Raw genomic sequence first — 16,012 nt, 5'->3', positions numbered from 1 at the left:
CCCATGAGAGGTGAGCAGAGAAGAAACCCAGCGAGGGATGGGGACAGAAGGGATCGCAGAATGTTCTGGCCTCTTTCTTCCAGGGGCTTCCCTTCCCTTCTGCTTGGCTTACCAAAAAAATAAACACTGCTGCTCTTCTGTGCCCTCCCACTCTTTCCCTCACCTTCCAACCTCCTGGATGGCAGACCACATGATCACCCTCCATGAGCATATTAAAGACTCCAGAGGTAAAAGAAGGGGTAACAAGGCATTACAGAGGGTCAAGATAGATCAAATCAGTTTGGCTGATGGGGGGGGGGACAGCACGGGAATCAGGGAAGGGTGATAAACATGTTTCTATTATTCTATGTAAAGTGCACGTGTCCAAGTCACTGCTGACAAAGTTGAAGGACATTTTGCCACTGACCCTTTGATTTCCCTTAAGTTTTAGGACAGAAATCACCATACGTTAAAGAACAGTGCTTCATCATAAATATTCAAGGACAATCTTCCCGTGGCAGCTCCCAAGTGGCAATAAGGAATATGGAGAGACTATCGTTTGAAGTTATATAGACTTTGAATGAAATTCCAATTCAGCGACTTGCTAGCTATGCAATATTTGGCAAGTTTCTTAATCTCTATGAACTTCAATTTCTTCATAATAGTGATCACAGAAGCTAACTGGTCTAAGAGCTTTCTATGCACTACTGAACTGAATCCTCATAACCACCTTATGAAGTAGGTGTTCTTTTCTCTGTTTAACAAGAAACTGAAGCAAGAAAGGCTAAGCAACTTAGCCAAGGCCAAATGAGTAGTGAGTGGCCGATAACACTACTACCTTGAGGATCTGATAGGCTAATGTATGATAAATGGTCTAGTATAGGAATAGGCACATAATAGCTGATTAAAAAATAAAAGCTACCTTATTATTATTTCAAGCCAAGGTGCAATGCCTTACTTTAATCCCTTAGTTTCTCTTTAGAGTAAGAAAGCTTACTAGCTTTCCTTCTCAAGAATGCTTTGAAGGGTTTTTTTTCCCTCTTTACTCCTTTTCTTCTTTTTTCTTCATCTTGTTTGTCTTCCTTCCCTTCCTCTCTCTACCTCTGTCTCCTCCTCTTCTTCTTCCTCCAATGTGATCCTCACTTAGTTAACTTCCTCAGCTTTTGTTACAATGCTTTTCTTTGCTTATGTCAAACAACTGGACAGAGGACTAGGTAGCTTTTGAAGCCTACAGATTTGGCATTGTTCTGAGATTCTTTTTGGTGTCACTTGGCTGGCCATACATTCTGCTCTAGGGGTCCAGTAACACTGGCAGAGAAATCACTGCTCTGATCGGTCCTACCGCAATAGTGAGTAAGTCCCAAAGGAAAAATTACACACAGTGAAAGAAACTGGAGTGAGAAAAAGCAGAAGGAAAATACAACTGTGATTGGTAACAGAAATCTAACATGCATAGAGTTAAAGCTCTATCAACTACTAAGAAATTCTTACATATATATACATTGTTTCATATGAGAAATATTATTTTCTTTTAAAAAGTGAGGAAATCGGGGGCGCCTGGGTAGCTCAGTCAGTTGAGTGTCCGACTTTGGCTCAGGTCATGATCTTGTGGTTTGTGAGTTCGAGCCCCACGTTGGGCTCTGTGCTGACAGCTCGGAGCCTGGAATCCGCTTTGGATTCTCTGTATCCCTCTCTCTCTCTGCCCCTCCCCTGCTCATGCTCTGGCTCTCTCTCAAAAATAAGTAAACATTAAAAAAATTTTAAAAAATAAAGTGAGTAAATGGAAGCTAAGCACTTATTACAGGCAGAAGGAAGCAGGACAGCGTGGTCCAAGCAGGAGCTGAACAAAAAAGTGATGTGGTCAGTGAACCCCTGTCCAAAGAAGGCTGGTTCTATGAGTATAAGAGAATGGCTCTGGATCAAGGAGACACATGTTGGTTAAATGTCTATTCCATGTCACACTCAGTGCCAAGCCCTTTACCTGGAGTAGCTCACCTAACCATCTCGAATTCTAAGTAGGTCAGTAGGGAGTCATTATTCCTAATTTTGTGTGTGAGAAAACTAGGCACAAAGAAACACAGTGTCTTGGCTGAGGGTCATGGAGTTGATAAGGGCTGGTACTACGATTGGTACTCAGATCTTTTAATCTCCAAAAACTATGCTTTCTCTAAGATACCATTTTAGAAAATGGTCTAGACATGTTATTTTTGTATGCTAAGACAATGGAAGGAACTAGATATACACTGGAAGTAAAGCAAACTGCATTGAGAATATTTGAAAAGGGGTTCATTTTTACCTTTAAGAGGCAAAACATTTCTACTTTGTATGATTCTAATGTGTCTACTTTCAACAGATCAAAAATGGTGACGATGTAGTTGTTGGTACAGATGAACATAGGAGAGTGCAAGTTTACGGACTCAAATAGGTGCTTCCTGTAGTTTTCACACACTTAGAATCTGAAACTCTAAAAATCAAACGCACAATTAAAACTATGCATTTTTAACAGAGGCCTACAAGGCACACAGCTTCCTGTCCCAGAACAGGTTTTGAAAGTGAAAACAATTTAAACAATTGTTTTTCTCCTTTTTTTTTTTTTTTAAATAGGCTTTTACTTTTAAAGAAGTAATACATTTCCAGTGGTTGTTCCTACAGATATGCACAAATACACACGGTCTTAAAGAGGCTTTGCAAAATTTTGTAAAGTCTGTTGGAAGGTTCTCAAAAAGAAATACGATAATCACGGGCAATTTTTGAGACTGAATGTACTCAGAGTTGGCTACTGATTCGGAAAAGCAAGAACCGACAGGCAAAAAAGAAAACAGAGAGTAAGAGGACACAGGAAACCATCTCTCAAGAAGAGTACTGTGCAGAGGCCAGCCAGTGCACGGCAAACTGGAACAGGATTCTTACCCATCCTACCCCCATCCCCAGGATACATAAAGGTCTCAGTGAGTTGAGAATTTCATTGGTGAAGGTGTCAGAATTGGCAAGTATTAGGGTTTATGGTAGTTCTAAGGCTCGATTCTAACTGCGAAACAAATTTTGTGACAATAATCGAATAGGACTATCTTTACCATAGAACTCTGATTCTAAGAGTGCAATGCCCAAAAGTTCCCTGTAATAAAATGTTTACTGCCCTTTAGCAGGATATTTTTCAAAAATTCAGTGCTGGTGACATATTGGTCTAAGCATTCCTTGATCCATGATAGCAAATTCCCTGATGTAACTTTTCGCAATTTTGAATACGCTACAACTTTTCAATATTCTATCTAGTTGTATTCCCTTTGCCTACTGACACTGCAATTTTATCCAAAAGAAATTCATCAAGTTGGTCAGGCATGATTTGTAGTCAAAGGCACGCTGCTTACTTACTTCTCCCGATGCCAATTTGATAGCTACCTGGCTTTCTGCACTATTACCTACTTCACAAATTCATACAGATAGGAAGGTTCAAAAGAACAAAATAACTAACATCTTTCTTTCCCCCAAAGAGATAAAGTTATATTGCAGAGACAAATATGGAAAAAGATACTCACCATAAGTGCAAATCATTTTACTAGCTTCTCTGAAGAGAAGAATTCCATTAGGAGATGATACGTCAAAATTCAAACGCTGGGATCTAAGAAATACAGCAAAAAACCAGACTATACGTGTAGATAAAGAAACCAAATGTAGATTTAAAGTGCCTAGCATTTTCATTTATTAGAAGTAGCAGCAGTATAATGATCCCTTTTAAAAAATGCCACTCCATTAAACAAGTGTCGATAAAATATGTATGCTGATTTCTCACAATAAAGATACTAGGACAGTTAGGAGGAGTTAATTTCATTCACTGACTGATTCAAAGATTTCAGTTGTATCTGTCAAAAAAATATCCTGACATCCCAAATCGTAGACTTCTTACTCTCTTCTCTTTTCATGCAAAGTGGCTGATAGATACTAATAAAATACCCCAGGGTGTGTATCTGTAAGTTTATATAAATACCTGTATAGAGGTTTACGTTTGCGATCTCCTGTCGTGCCCGATAAACATTTTTAAAACAAATTCTAAAGTGACAGATAGGAGATCTAGGTATTTTTTAATACTGCTCATATGTATAATTAATCATCTGATACTTCAAGCATATTTCAAATACATGAAATTACATTCAGACTAGAGTTTCCATTGCACATGGCTCAAATAAAGAGAAACAAGTCCTAGGAGTTCTAAATAAGAATGATTCTGCTTCCCTGGTTTCTGACAGGTAGGGGAACAGTAGGAACAGGATAAAGGATTGACATATGCCATCCTGACATAATACTTGCTTTTTAACATCAGTTTGGTTTCAGTTGGCTCTGATATGCCTTGTCTCTGTGCTTTCAAGAAATAATGGCATGCTTTTTAAAGGACTAGCCAAAAATATGCAGATAGGTCATAGCAAAGCAATACCAAAAAAGCAAAGACACTTGCTGAAGTCCTTTTGCCAGGAATGATGAATTGTTGCGTCTTCATGCTTTTTTAGAATGCTTCAGAATAAGGTGCAGTTCTAACTTACTAGAAAGATTGTGAACTTTTGATTGTTGGCATACAATTATTGACTAAAGAGAAATGTACATACATACTTCACATTAGATTCTAGAGAAATACACACAAGATAACATATTTTCTGAGATTACAGATTTTCACTGGGTACTCCTAAGGACAATTGTGTTAGATAGATACGAATCATTTGCTTATGGCAGGTGTAAAATACTCTACAATTACAATGCAGTAACTTTCCCCCTTAGTATTAATTGCTATATCAGTAATATATAATATCAATTATCTGGTTGAAAAACCATAATTTAATCAAACACAAACAGCCACCTTTCTTATAGTATCTAAGGTACATAGGAGAATGGTTTTAAAAAACGGCTTTTAAAAGAATAATACTCACATTTCTTCATTTGCCAGGTCTTTTTCCACCTCTTATTTAATAAATTTTAAATTATTACTGTGAAAAACCTAGCACCAGAGATAAAATTACAGCTACAGTCCATCCTCCTTCCCTGAATGGATATCTCCCTTCCAACACATAGTTTACAAGAGGAACTGAGGAAACACGATGGCTAAGTGACAGGTAATTTGGTGCTAAGCCATATTCACAATGACATATTTTAAAGAGGTAAAACCAATTACCTTCTTGCAGCTTTTCTCCTCTAGCTACATCTTTGTTAATATTTACACGCAGAGTATTTCAATCTCTGCTGGTCTGTGCAAATTATAAGGTCAACCGGGCAATCTTTAAGAAGTTGTAGTTGCTGTTTATTTTTCACTCTTAAAATTTTTTTAATGAATGTGGAGAAAAAGGAGCCCCAACACACTGTTGGTGGGAATGCAAATCGGTGCAGCCACCGTAGAAAGCAGTATGGAGGGTCCTTAAAAACTTAAAAATGGAACTACCATATGACCCCGTAGTTCCACTACTGGGTACTTCCCCTCCACCCCCAAATGAAAACACTAATTTGAAAAGATCTATACACCCCTGTTTACTGTAGTTGCTATTTAAATGAAAATTTTGAATGCATGAATCATCCACATACATGCATCTTGGCAAAGAGGAAAAGGATAACTTAGGAGTCAAAGCAGGGACAATCCCTGGGGCTCCTGAGACAAACTATGTGTCCATGAACTGCTCTGGGACTCAGTTCTCTTCTTGAAGAAGGAATCATCTCAACTCAGAGACCTCTAAACTTCCCTGCTCTCAAATTACATGGAATTGCAGTTAAGCAGTGAAACAGTTAAAATAGGAGCCCTTCCTCCATTTGCCTTTGAATATTTTAAATAATGGTGGCGGCACCTTCCAATTTTTTTCCAGTTCCCATAGTCCCCTTATACACCTAAATATGCTATATTCTTTTTCCAAAAGGTCTCAACCTTATGTCTCTAATTCTACTGCTTTCACCAGTTATCTTAAAAATTCTGGGTCCTGAGTTCTTGCTAAGCCTTGACTATACACATACCAAACAGGAAAATCTGACCTCTAGAGACTGCTGCCAGATAGCAGATATTTTTCTCCCCCATTGCACTTCTTACCTGTTTTGCATCAGTTCTGCCATAAGTTTCAGAATGGGAGTTGTGCATGCTGGCTCTCCATACCACCGTTCGATAGTCCTCTGAAGAATGGGAAGATACGTTGGGTACCTTTTATAAAGCCTGTTAAAGAACTTAAGGGTCAAAAGAAATATTGTTCCTGAAAATTAGCGGCACCTCAAAAGCAAAAAGATAATCCACATTTCTTCTATGTTTAATAAACAATGGAAATTTTATAAATTGCTCCCTAACCTGCACAGCTGTATGTTTGCTAGGGATTGTAAAATGATGTGCTCTGATTTGTAACATATCCCGTACATTATATTCTTTTGTTCTTGGTATACTCTATAAACAAAAGACACTTTTAAAGTATCATATAAGTAACACATTTAAAGAAATGTGCTGCATACTGTAGGAAAGGAAATAAATTTAATGAGGATAAAAACATAGTTGAATTATTAATATCAGTTTCTTGGGCATCAAACAACTAAAGAAAAAGTGTCATTTCTTGTGAAAATTTAAAAATACATAGAAGGAGAGGGAAATAGTAATAATAATCCCTATCTATCTATCTATCTATCTATCTATCTATCTATCTATCTACCTATCTTCCAGCTTAGAAATTATCTCTTTTCATTTTTTTTCATTTTTTTAAGCTGCTGATTTGCTCTGCTTGGTCCCACTGTAGCTCCAAGGAATACTGCAGATGTTAGCTTGAAGAAAAGCTTTGGGTAACTTTTAATCTATTCAGGGTCAGCTAAAAGGTAGTCTTATGTATACCCAAGGAGAAATTCTCAAACATCTTCCTCAATAGTAAGAAGTGTATGCCTCTGGTAAGTCAATGGCTGAGACCACCAGAACCTAGAAAACTCTGACTCACCTCCACTGGTCCTTTAACCTTAACTGGGGCCTCCTCCTTGCTAAATGGACACATAAATATAAAAGTGAAGCTTAAGCTGCAGCACACACACACACACACACACACACACACACACACACAAAACACCTTGCTATTCTACTCCTTCATTTCTTCTTTTCCTATTTTCTAAGTTTCTCTCTTTCTGATGTTTTCCAGTATACTTGTCTTTTTGTTTCAGATGAAAGTGCTGAAAGAACTGAATTACTTAGCAGTGTTCCTTTCCTGTGTGTATGGGTAGAGATCTCCATGGTGGAAAAGACCACAATTTTCTTCCTTGCTCTTTAGAATACATTTCAAATTCTTTAGGATGGCATACAAGGCCCTTTAAGATATGGTCCCTGTGGACCTTCAGACTCCTCTTTCAGTATTCCTGCCCCATCCACTGTTCAGCCACTCTCAATTCCCTGCAAATCCATGGTTGCCAACTCTCTTGTCTCCATTCCTCTACACGTGGCTTCTTCTGCCTAACTCATTCCTGTCTTTCAACACCTAGTTCAAGTTGCGCTTCCCCTGGGATGGTGAAACTTTCTCTGTTTTGTCAAAAGGAATCCATCTCTTCCTCATCTACGTTCAATGAGCACTCTGACCCCGTATCTCTTACAACAAACTTATATTAAGATTGATTGCTTTTGTTATCTGCCTGCCCCATTAGTGAGTTTCTAAAGGGCAAAGACTGTGCTTCCCTATCATGACCCTGCAATTGCTATCTGTCCTTCAGATTTCAATATAGATGCCAACTAGTCCAAGAAGCCTCCCTGGCCTTCCCGTCCCCCAAGACTTGGTTAGGTGTGTTTCCTTTGTCTAGCTGTGGTACTGTGTGCCAGTGCCTTCTAACTACTCGATCTCTCCTGTTAAATACTTTTTGAGGGCAGGACCTAGGCACTTGTATGCATGGACCTGGCACAAAGCAGATTTTGATAAATATTTGTTGCTGTCAACCTGTCAACCTAAAAATCAGGTAGAGCATATTTGATTAGAACTACCTACTTCTTCCTTTTTAACTGTGCATTTCACTTTGAAGCTTCAGGAAATAATTCACGTAACTTTCAACGAAAATAAGCCTTCCAATTCTTTAAGAACCACAAGCTCCCTAAAATTTCACAAAGCAATACTTTTGTCTCCCTTTGTTAAGGCTTTGCATTTGTGTGTGTGTACACACACACACACACACACACACACACACACACACAGAATTTACCTAAGAAGTATTTACTGAAGTCCTATTCTGTAACTGTCTATTCATTGTTTTAGACTCTCTGGAGCCACCAGTGAGCCAAACATTAAAAAAATTCCTGTCCTCATGGACTTTATATTCTAATAAGAAAAGACAGAAAATAAATAAAAGACATACATAATATGTTAGAGAGTACTACAAAGGGAAATGAAGCGGAGAAGGGAGATAAGAAGTTAAGTGTGTGTGTATATATAAGGTTTCAGTTGGATAAAAATGAAAAAACTGAAATCAATGAACTTAATTATTAACTCTGTTTTGGCTATTGTCAGATAACTTACTGTTTTTTCTATGTAGCAGAAAATCTGCTATTTTTGATAGATCATAGACACTATGTGGTATTTACTGTGCTAGGGGCCGGGGATCCAGAGATAAGTAAGACAAGACTTTTATTCTTAGGGAATTCATTCTCAAGTCTGCATGGCTGACACATAACAGAGATTCTCTGAGTACCAAAAGCAATGACAGAGAAGCACAGGTGAGAAAATATTCCACCAAGAGACCTCCTGAGCCCAGACTCAGTGATCTTTAGTGGGAAAGCATCTGGAAGGCTAGCCAGGAAACTGACAAGACCCAAATCTCAGAATCAAAGAGGATCAGAAGCACACACAAGCTCCTTTGCAAGGCATTCTAAAGGCATTAGAACCATCATATTTTTCAGAGCACACTGCATTCGCTACGGGAGAAAGCCGCGGGACATGAGGGGATGCTCCCTTTTCTGTGTGGAATGAGAGTAGTGCCAATTCTAATATGCTTCTGACAGAGGTGACTGCCACAGAGAAAATGAGTGATTACTGGAAAGCAGAGTAGAGGTCTACCAAGCTGAGAGGTTAAAAGGGCTTCAGAGTGAGAGTGCCAGACTCAGATTACAGGGTGAGAATCAGAACCCACTCTACGAGTTTAATTTTCTAGTGGCCTGTGAGGACTGCCTATTTATGGAAAGAAGGAAGACAGTGGGAGGGAGCCCTTAGGTAGAAGAGGCACAGACCTAACCGCTTTCACCCAACCTTCTCGATGAATTCCTAATGTCTACATCAGATGAATGGAAGATCAGAAGTGTTAATAATATGACATAGCCTTATCAGATGCCAAATATAAAAAAATGAAAAGCATGAGGTTTCCTTCTTGACGATGACCACCCATCCATCCACCCAACCAGCAGTCAGTATGACTGGACCCCAAGGAAACAGAAATGGGAAAACACATAATTCTTTCCCTCTGGGATCTCACAGTAGGGAAAGCACAGTAACATCCTAGAAGGCAACAGAAGAGTTTTTGTTAAAACCGTTCAGAGATAGGGGTATGAGGATGTGGTTCCAGAACAGAAACAGCCGGCCAGTTCAGAGATTATTTTAAAGGTACTCCATGAATGTGAAACAGGTGTACTTTTTTTCACAAAAGCAAATGCTGTTGGAAGTCTTTCTCTCCTGTCTAGCAAATGTCTATTTTTCAACACCTCGCCCAACTTTCACTTCCTTGGGAAGCCGACTTTTTTTTTTTTTTTTTTTTTTTGCCCAAAATGCCAATCTCTTCCTCTTACGTGTTCATATGGTCTTTTGCATGCTATCTTTGTGACAACCCATTGACTGTTCATTAGTTGTATGTCATATCTACGAGATGGTGACCTTCTAAAGAGTGATCCATTTTATTCGTTCTTGTGAGAAGCAATCCTTTTACTCATTCCTCAGGCCTAGCACACAGCACTGTGTGCTTGCCGAACAGTGATTTTTTTTCAGGTTTACTTTCTTCCCTATTTCAGTCTGTCCAACATAATGCCAATTACCTTCTTCTTGAGGTACAATTCTGATTTGGTTAGGCAGTCACAACAACTGCTCCATGCTATCTATGGGATAGGGTCTAAATTCCTTAGCCTGATATTCAAGGGTCCCAGACAACCTGCATTTCCAAGCACAAAATAAGTGGTATCTACAACAAAACATCTTCTCCACTACCCGCTTCCAAAACCTGTGCTTAGGCCAACCGAAAACCTCTTATTTCAGAGTTCCAATACTCTAATCCTATGCATTTGGTAAGATCCAGAGAAATATCTGTACTTTCACAGAAACCTTCCTGATTCCCCAGCTAAATGCAATCACTCTATTTGTATCTGTTGTTATGGCACTTATCACCTTCTATATTTTATTACAGTCATTTTTGTAGATATCTAACAGGTTCTATTTAATTAGAAGCTCATTTTGGGGTAAGATTTGAGTCTAAGTAATCTACATCCCTCATGAAACCTAGCACAGTCCTTAGCCAAATTTGCTGAATAAGTGAGCAAATGGGATTCCTTTGTCTCATTTCATATTAGAGAAAAGAACTAACAACAGTTAGTGGAGTATCCACTGTGTGCCAGACATTGGATTAGGCCGTTATATACGTCCATTCACTCATTTCTTATGCTATACCTGTGAGACAGGTATGATTAGCTCTGTTTTGTGGAAGAGAAAACTGTGATTCTGATACATTAAGTAACTTATCCAAGAGCCCACAGGTTTTTGTGTTTGTTTTTTGAGCCTCGGGTTAAGTGGCGAAACCAGGACTGGAATCTGAGACTGTTTTGCTTTCAAGTCTGTGCTCTTCTACACATCTACATATGGTCTTGACTTGTCTTTGTATAATGTGTTGATGCATATTCAGTATTTCAATTACCTGACTGAAAAACAGTGGATTCAGAGATCAGATTATGACAAGTGAAAGGACTGAGCAGAAAGAAATAGCATCATATGCATTCCTTTTTTTCCTGCCCCCAATTGCTGCCTGGATTTTTGATACTTCAGTCTAAGCATGATCTGGGAAGACTCTAAACAAGGTGACTAAATGCGCTACAAGGTAAGGTGCTTTTATATTGTGTTCTCACTATATGGGCAAAGAAGTGTATTAGGGATTCTTCAATTCTCCAGGAGTAGAACAATTTATCAACATGTTTGCTATGTAGTTTCAGGCAATTTAGTTTTGGAAGGACAGTGATAAGCAATGCAGTTCGTGTAGCAGTTAATGCAGTCAGTGTTTACAGAAATGTTTTTGAATTAAAGACCTAACCACTAAAATAGCACTTTATCAAATAATCACCATAAATAAAATGCATTTTGACTTTAAGATGACATGTGCTCTTGTAGGACATTTCTTCTGCATGCTAAGGACTGTATAACAAATTAAAGAACACACATTTATGTGGATAAAAGGCAAAAATAAACTTTCCCTGGCAGTAATGTAGGAATCATCACTGACGGTTTGACATATCAATATTTCAGGAAGAATAAATGACTTTCATATCCATGTTTTTTTTTTTATCATATCCTTATTCATTTTTACATTACTAGAATACTTTGAAAAGAATCTGTACTTTATCACCTGAAACTGCTTAAAGTATTTCAAAATATTTTAATAAAGCTTTTTGAATGATCAAATAATGTAACTTTTAAACAAATTTTACTATTATTATAAATATTTGCTCTTCATCCCTTGCCCAAAGGAAAACTATAAATCTTGTCTCAACTGAATGAACACCATTTATCATATTCATTTTGTTGTCAATACAATTATGAAAAGCCTTTGGCCTTTTCCCAAGGAAGCTGATTTGCTACTGAAACTCAATTATTATAAGCAAAGCCGGTACCAAGCCATCCTGTTTGGCAATCTAACACAGCTCCCTGCATAACTGACACTTCGCCCTCTGCCACTGACCCTAATAACATCAACATCTATGGTCACATGGAGGAGACAATATTCCAGTTCAAAACAAAACATGAAGTCCCAAGGCCTTCCATTTACTATTGTCTGCCATCTGCTGGACAAAAGTTTCACTTCAGACAGGTGCCAAAAAGAAGGAGCTTAGTGAGGAAATACATGGAAAACAGACTTAACCAAAGACTTAAATATGTTCTATGAATTTTAGGCGGTATCGATTATGGCGGATATTTATATTCTTTGACACTGAGGGGAGAGGTTCTGGACTTGACTCTTGGTTGGGACCGCTGAGGAGGGACACAGGAAACGTTAACTGATGGACATCCTAGAGTTGCAGCTTGCTGTCAAGATCACCATCCATTCCAGAGTGCCAAAACTAGGCTTCTACGATTTTTTTCAAATAAATGAAAGTTTTCACGTTAGAAGCTTCTGTTTGTTTTTAGATAAATAAAAAAGTAATATGCAATCTCAGTTTATTCTTCACAGTTAAAACAACTGTAGGACTTGCTGTGTTAACACCTACAGCCTCTGTACATGTACTTGGTATGCTGATATAAAGACATACATGGTTCTTCAATGACATGGAAAACACTTACCTCTAACCTTTCTATGAACACATATATCTGATGAAGTAGGTTTTAATAGTAACTAAAAATGTAAGTCGGTATTCAATTAATGTTAGAAAAGTTTTTTTTTTTAATGCATAGAGTTCTCCCTAAATCATGCCCAGATCCCCTGTTAGCTATATTTTTGGCCTAACTGGGGATCCGTGGTGAAAGATTGCTTTCAAGAAGTTTCTTTTGTAGTGTGGGTGACTGGGTGGCTCAGTTAAGTGTCCGACTCGATCTGGGCTCAGGTCATGAACTTGCAGTCATGGGATCGAGTCCTATGTCAGGCTCCATACTCATAATGCAGAGCCTGCTTGGGATCCTTTCTCTCTCTCAAATAATAAATAAAAAAAAAAAGAAGTTTCTTTTGCAACTTGGATAAGGAGGGTTTGAAAAGAGCAACTGAGAAACAGCGTAACTTAAAACATACAATTGCTTTAAGGCTACAGAATTTTTCTTAAGTGCTCTGATAGTTTTATGTATAAAGGCATGAAAACATATTACACTTACATGACTTTATAAATTGTCACTTCCTGTTAGGATCAAAGAGGATACATACAATACTACTAAAACAATATTAATAGCAACCACTTAGGACTCCCAAATATGTTCCAGACATTACACAAAGTGTGTTACCTATTTTAATGGTCCCAGTGAGCCCTGATACTGGATGTCTCTTTTTTTAGATGAGAAAACCACGACTCAGAGAAGAGAAATAACTTGCCAAGGTGGAGAGCTGGATTTCAATCCTACTCTGATACCAGAGTCCACGTTTGTCTCACTCTTACATGATGAGGCATTTCTGCCAGGGATGTTTGTTTCTTTGTTTATTTATGTTGCTATCCGTACTAAGCCTTGGCAAAGGTAAATTCAGAATTTATACTAAATGAAAACTCCTGACCATTTACTTCCCCCTTTTTCATCTCCATTAATATTTTCATGATGGTGAAAAGCTGTAGCATGATGAATTGAGCCTCAAAGAGGCACAGTAGCCTGCTCAGCCCTGCTAATTGAGATGGAACAGAAATTCAAATCTCCTCGAAAATGCCAAATGGTAAGATTCATTGATCCTGAGTTAAAGACGTTAGCCTGATTATCCCTGCAATCCCTACATAAACAATCATTTGGGAACGTGATTTTTAAGTTGTCAATATTTAATGGCACCAAAAAGTGACCTCTCTGAGCTGGGTCTCCAAATGCTGTGCTCAGTTATCTGCACTGCTGCCACTGTGCTGTAATTTTTAGCTGATTACACATTAGTTCATTTAGCTTTGTTTCCTCTTCCCTACTGTGCCATACTATTAAACGAAAGCGAGGGGCCTGGCATCCCTCTGTGCACAGAGCTGGTATTGTCACAGTGTAATAAGGATACATCCAGTCAAACAGCATGGTGTAGCTGGTCTTTGTGTTCAGTGCAAAGGCAATCCCTCGAAGATCTCTTGCCAGCCCGATCAACATACGCTGTCAGTGGGAAAGAGACACAGTAATTGATTTTCACGTTAGCACAGAGCAGATGGAGTAATAATCAGGCAATAATGACCACATATCTGATTTTGATTCATTAGCTAAAATGTCTCGCTCAGATCCCTTTCTATAGAAAACCGTAGACCCTTTTAAACAAACAGACCATCAAATCTGCTGACCAACTCTACTCTGCTTCTTATAAATTGAGCTAAGTCATAATTCCAGTAGTTTAGGAACATTTAGATTCTTAATATACTTTGTTTCCAAATCATGCCAAATTAGAAAAAAAAAACAAACAAACAAACCAAGAGATGAGGATTGATAATTCCACAGAACAGAAATGCACAGGGTCTAGACATTATTTAATAATGGCAAATCTTAACCACATCGGCTTGCATGAATCAGTCCCACTATGCAATCTGGAGTCTATCCTGAAAGCACACTGGCATTTATTTAAAGATCCCTAAAGAATATCTCTAGTAACTTAGGACAAAGTAAAACTGTCCAGGTGACCTATTGCTCCCATGACATACCGAGAATGGCACTCGCGCTCCCCAAGCAAGGAAAAGATGTAAGGAAAGAGATCTGTATTGGTTATCAGAAGACTTGAATCTGAATCCCAGCTCTGCTGCTTTACTGTAAGACTTCAGGCAAGGCAATTTACCAGTCTCAGCTTTCTCATCTATAAAAGGGGCTAATATTGCCTCTTTCACAGGGGCATTGTGAGGAATCAATTTAATAAACTTACATAAAAAATGTCTAACACGAGCCTGACATGTACTGTATGTTCCATAAATATATAGTTTCAGAGACAGGAGAAAAAAAAAAAAACACCTTGACTCTTAAATAAAAGAGATCTGACTTGTACTCTGGACTCTTAATTAAGCTGTCCTTAGGATGATGCTTGGGAAGAGAAAAAGAAAACCCACGAACAGATGCTAGAATGTCAGAACAAAGAGCACAAATAAACATAATTGCAAAACAAGGGGGTGGGATAATTGAGATATGCAACTGTGATTTCTGAAGGTACTGTTTCAGTAGAAATATTCTGCCAGGAAATGGGCTCTGAACTTTCCCTTTTACCTGATTTTTGTTTTCCTCACACTTTGGTAATAAGCAAAAATCTTGTAATAGGAAGGCATTTAAATTATCATCAAGCACTGGGAAGTGAATCCTAAGCCTCATCTTAATGGCTAAATAACACCTCAAAGTAGCAAAGAAGAGTTTATCTGTCAGACGTATCTGTAATTTCTGATCGTCTCCCGACCCCTGTACCCAAAAGGTGACTCCATATAACTGGAAGTTGTTCATAAAATATTTAGTTTCTAACTGTCTAACAGTTTATAGAATGATGGTAATCTGAATTTTCTGAATCGGTAAACCCTGTATTTGTTTCTGCTTCTTTAAATGACTCATTCTTTTCCCTCTCGTAATGTCACTAGTCCTTTTATTTTAGAATCCGCTCACACCTTATAGTTCTCTCATGTGACCTGCTATTTTTCTAAAAAAGCCATTTTGCCTTTTATGTAACCTTTTTTTTCACCACCTGGAACTTGTTCCCCTCTTTTGCAGCTTTCCACGTTTCTCACAACCTCAAGAACAAAATACGTCTTCTAAGACAGTTTCTTTGAACAGTTCTATTTTGAGTATTTATAGCTCTGCAGTCTTTCTATGACAGTGGGCTTTCGGTATGTTTTTACATATACTTAGAGGTTACGGGCTACTCTTCAAATAATATTAAGTTTCCACATGTACGTAAGGCACCCACCATTCAGCTCTAAATTAGTCGACAGGAACCATGAGTTTTACTTTCTTCATGCTTAGTGCGAGGGACTCTTAAAATATCTTAGACTATCTTCATTACACAAAAAGGTTGACATTCTATTCTATCACAGCTTTTTCTTCCTTAAAAGATGCCAAGTTAATAAAAGTGCTCTAAGTGACCTGAATCTATGAAATTATATCAAGGTTTAATTTTAGAAAATGTTACTACAGAGCAGAGGAAGCACATGACAACATAACAAGTAAATGTATCTTTTCAGTAGATGCAACTGGACAGGAAAATACAG

At 38.1% G+C, this 16,012-nt stretch overlaps 1 protein-coding gene across 3 annotated transcripts in view; it reads right to left on the bottom strand.

Annotated features, from left to right (window-relative positions):
* Positions 1-16,012, bottom strand: part of RANBP17 (RAN binding protein 17) — a 331,490-nt gene that overhangs the window by 53,364 nt on the left and 262,114 nt on the right. For all 3 annotated transcript variants that reach the window (XM_060635017.3, XM_060635018.3, XM_060635019.3), the window contains 3 exons: positions 13,852-13,940; positions 6,035-6,142; positions 3,516-3,598 (listed from right to left, as the gene is read on the bottom strand). In XM_060635017.3, coding sequence (XP_060491000.3) covers positions 3,516-3,598; positions 6,035-6,142; positions 13,852-13,940 — 280 coding nt within the window. The remainder of the gene's footprint in view (positions 1-3,515; positions 3,599-6,034; positions 6,143-13,851; positions 13,941-16,012) is intronic.

Source organism: Panthera onca, chromosome A1, assembly GCF_046562875.1.
Source record: "Panthera onca isolate mPanOnc1 chromosome A1, mPanOnc1 haplotype 2, whole genome shotgun sequence".
NCBI classification, from domain to species: domain Eukaryota; kingdom Metazoa; phylum Chordata; class Mammalia; order Carnivora; family Felidae; genus Panthera; species Panthera onca.
The sequence above is the reverse complement of the archived record's forward strand: the minus strand, read 5'-3'. Positions and strand labels throughout refer to the sequence as shown.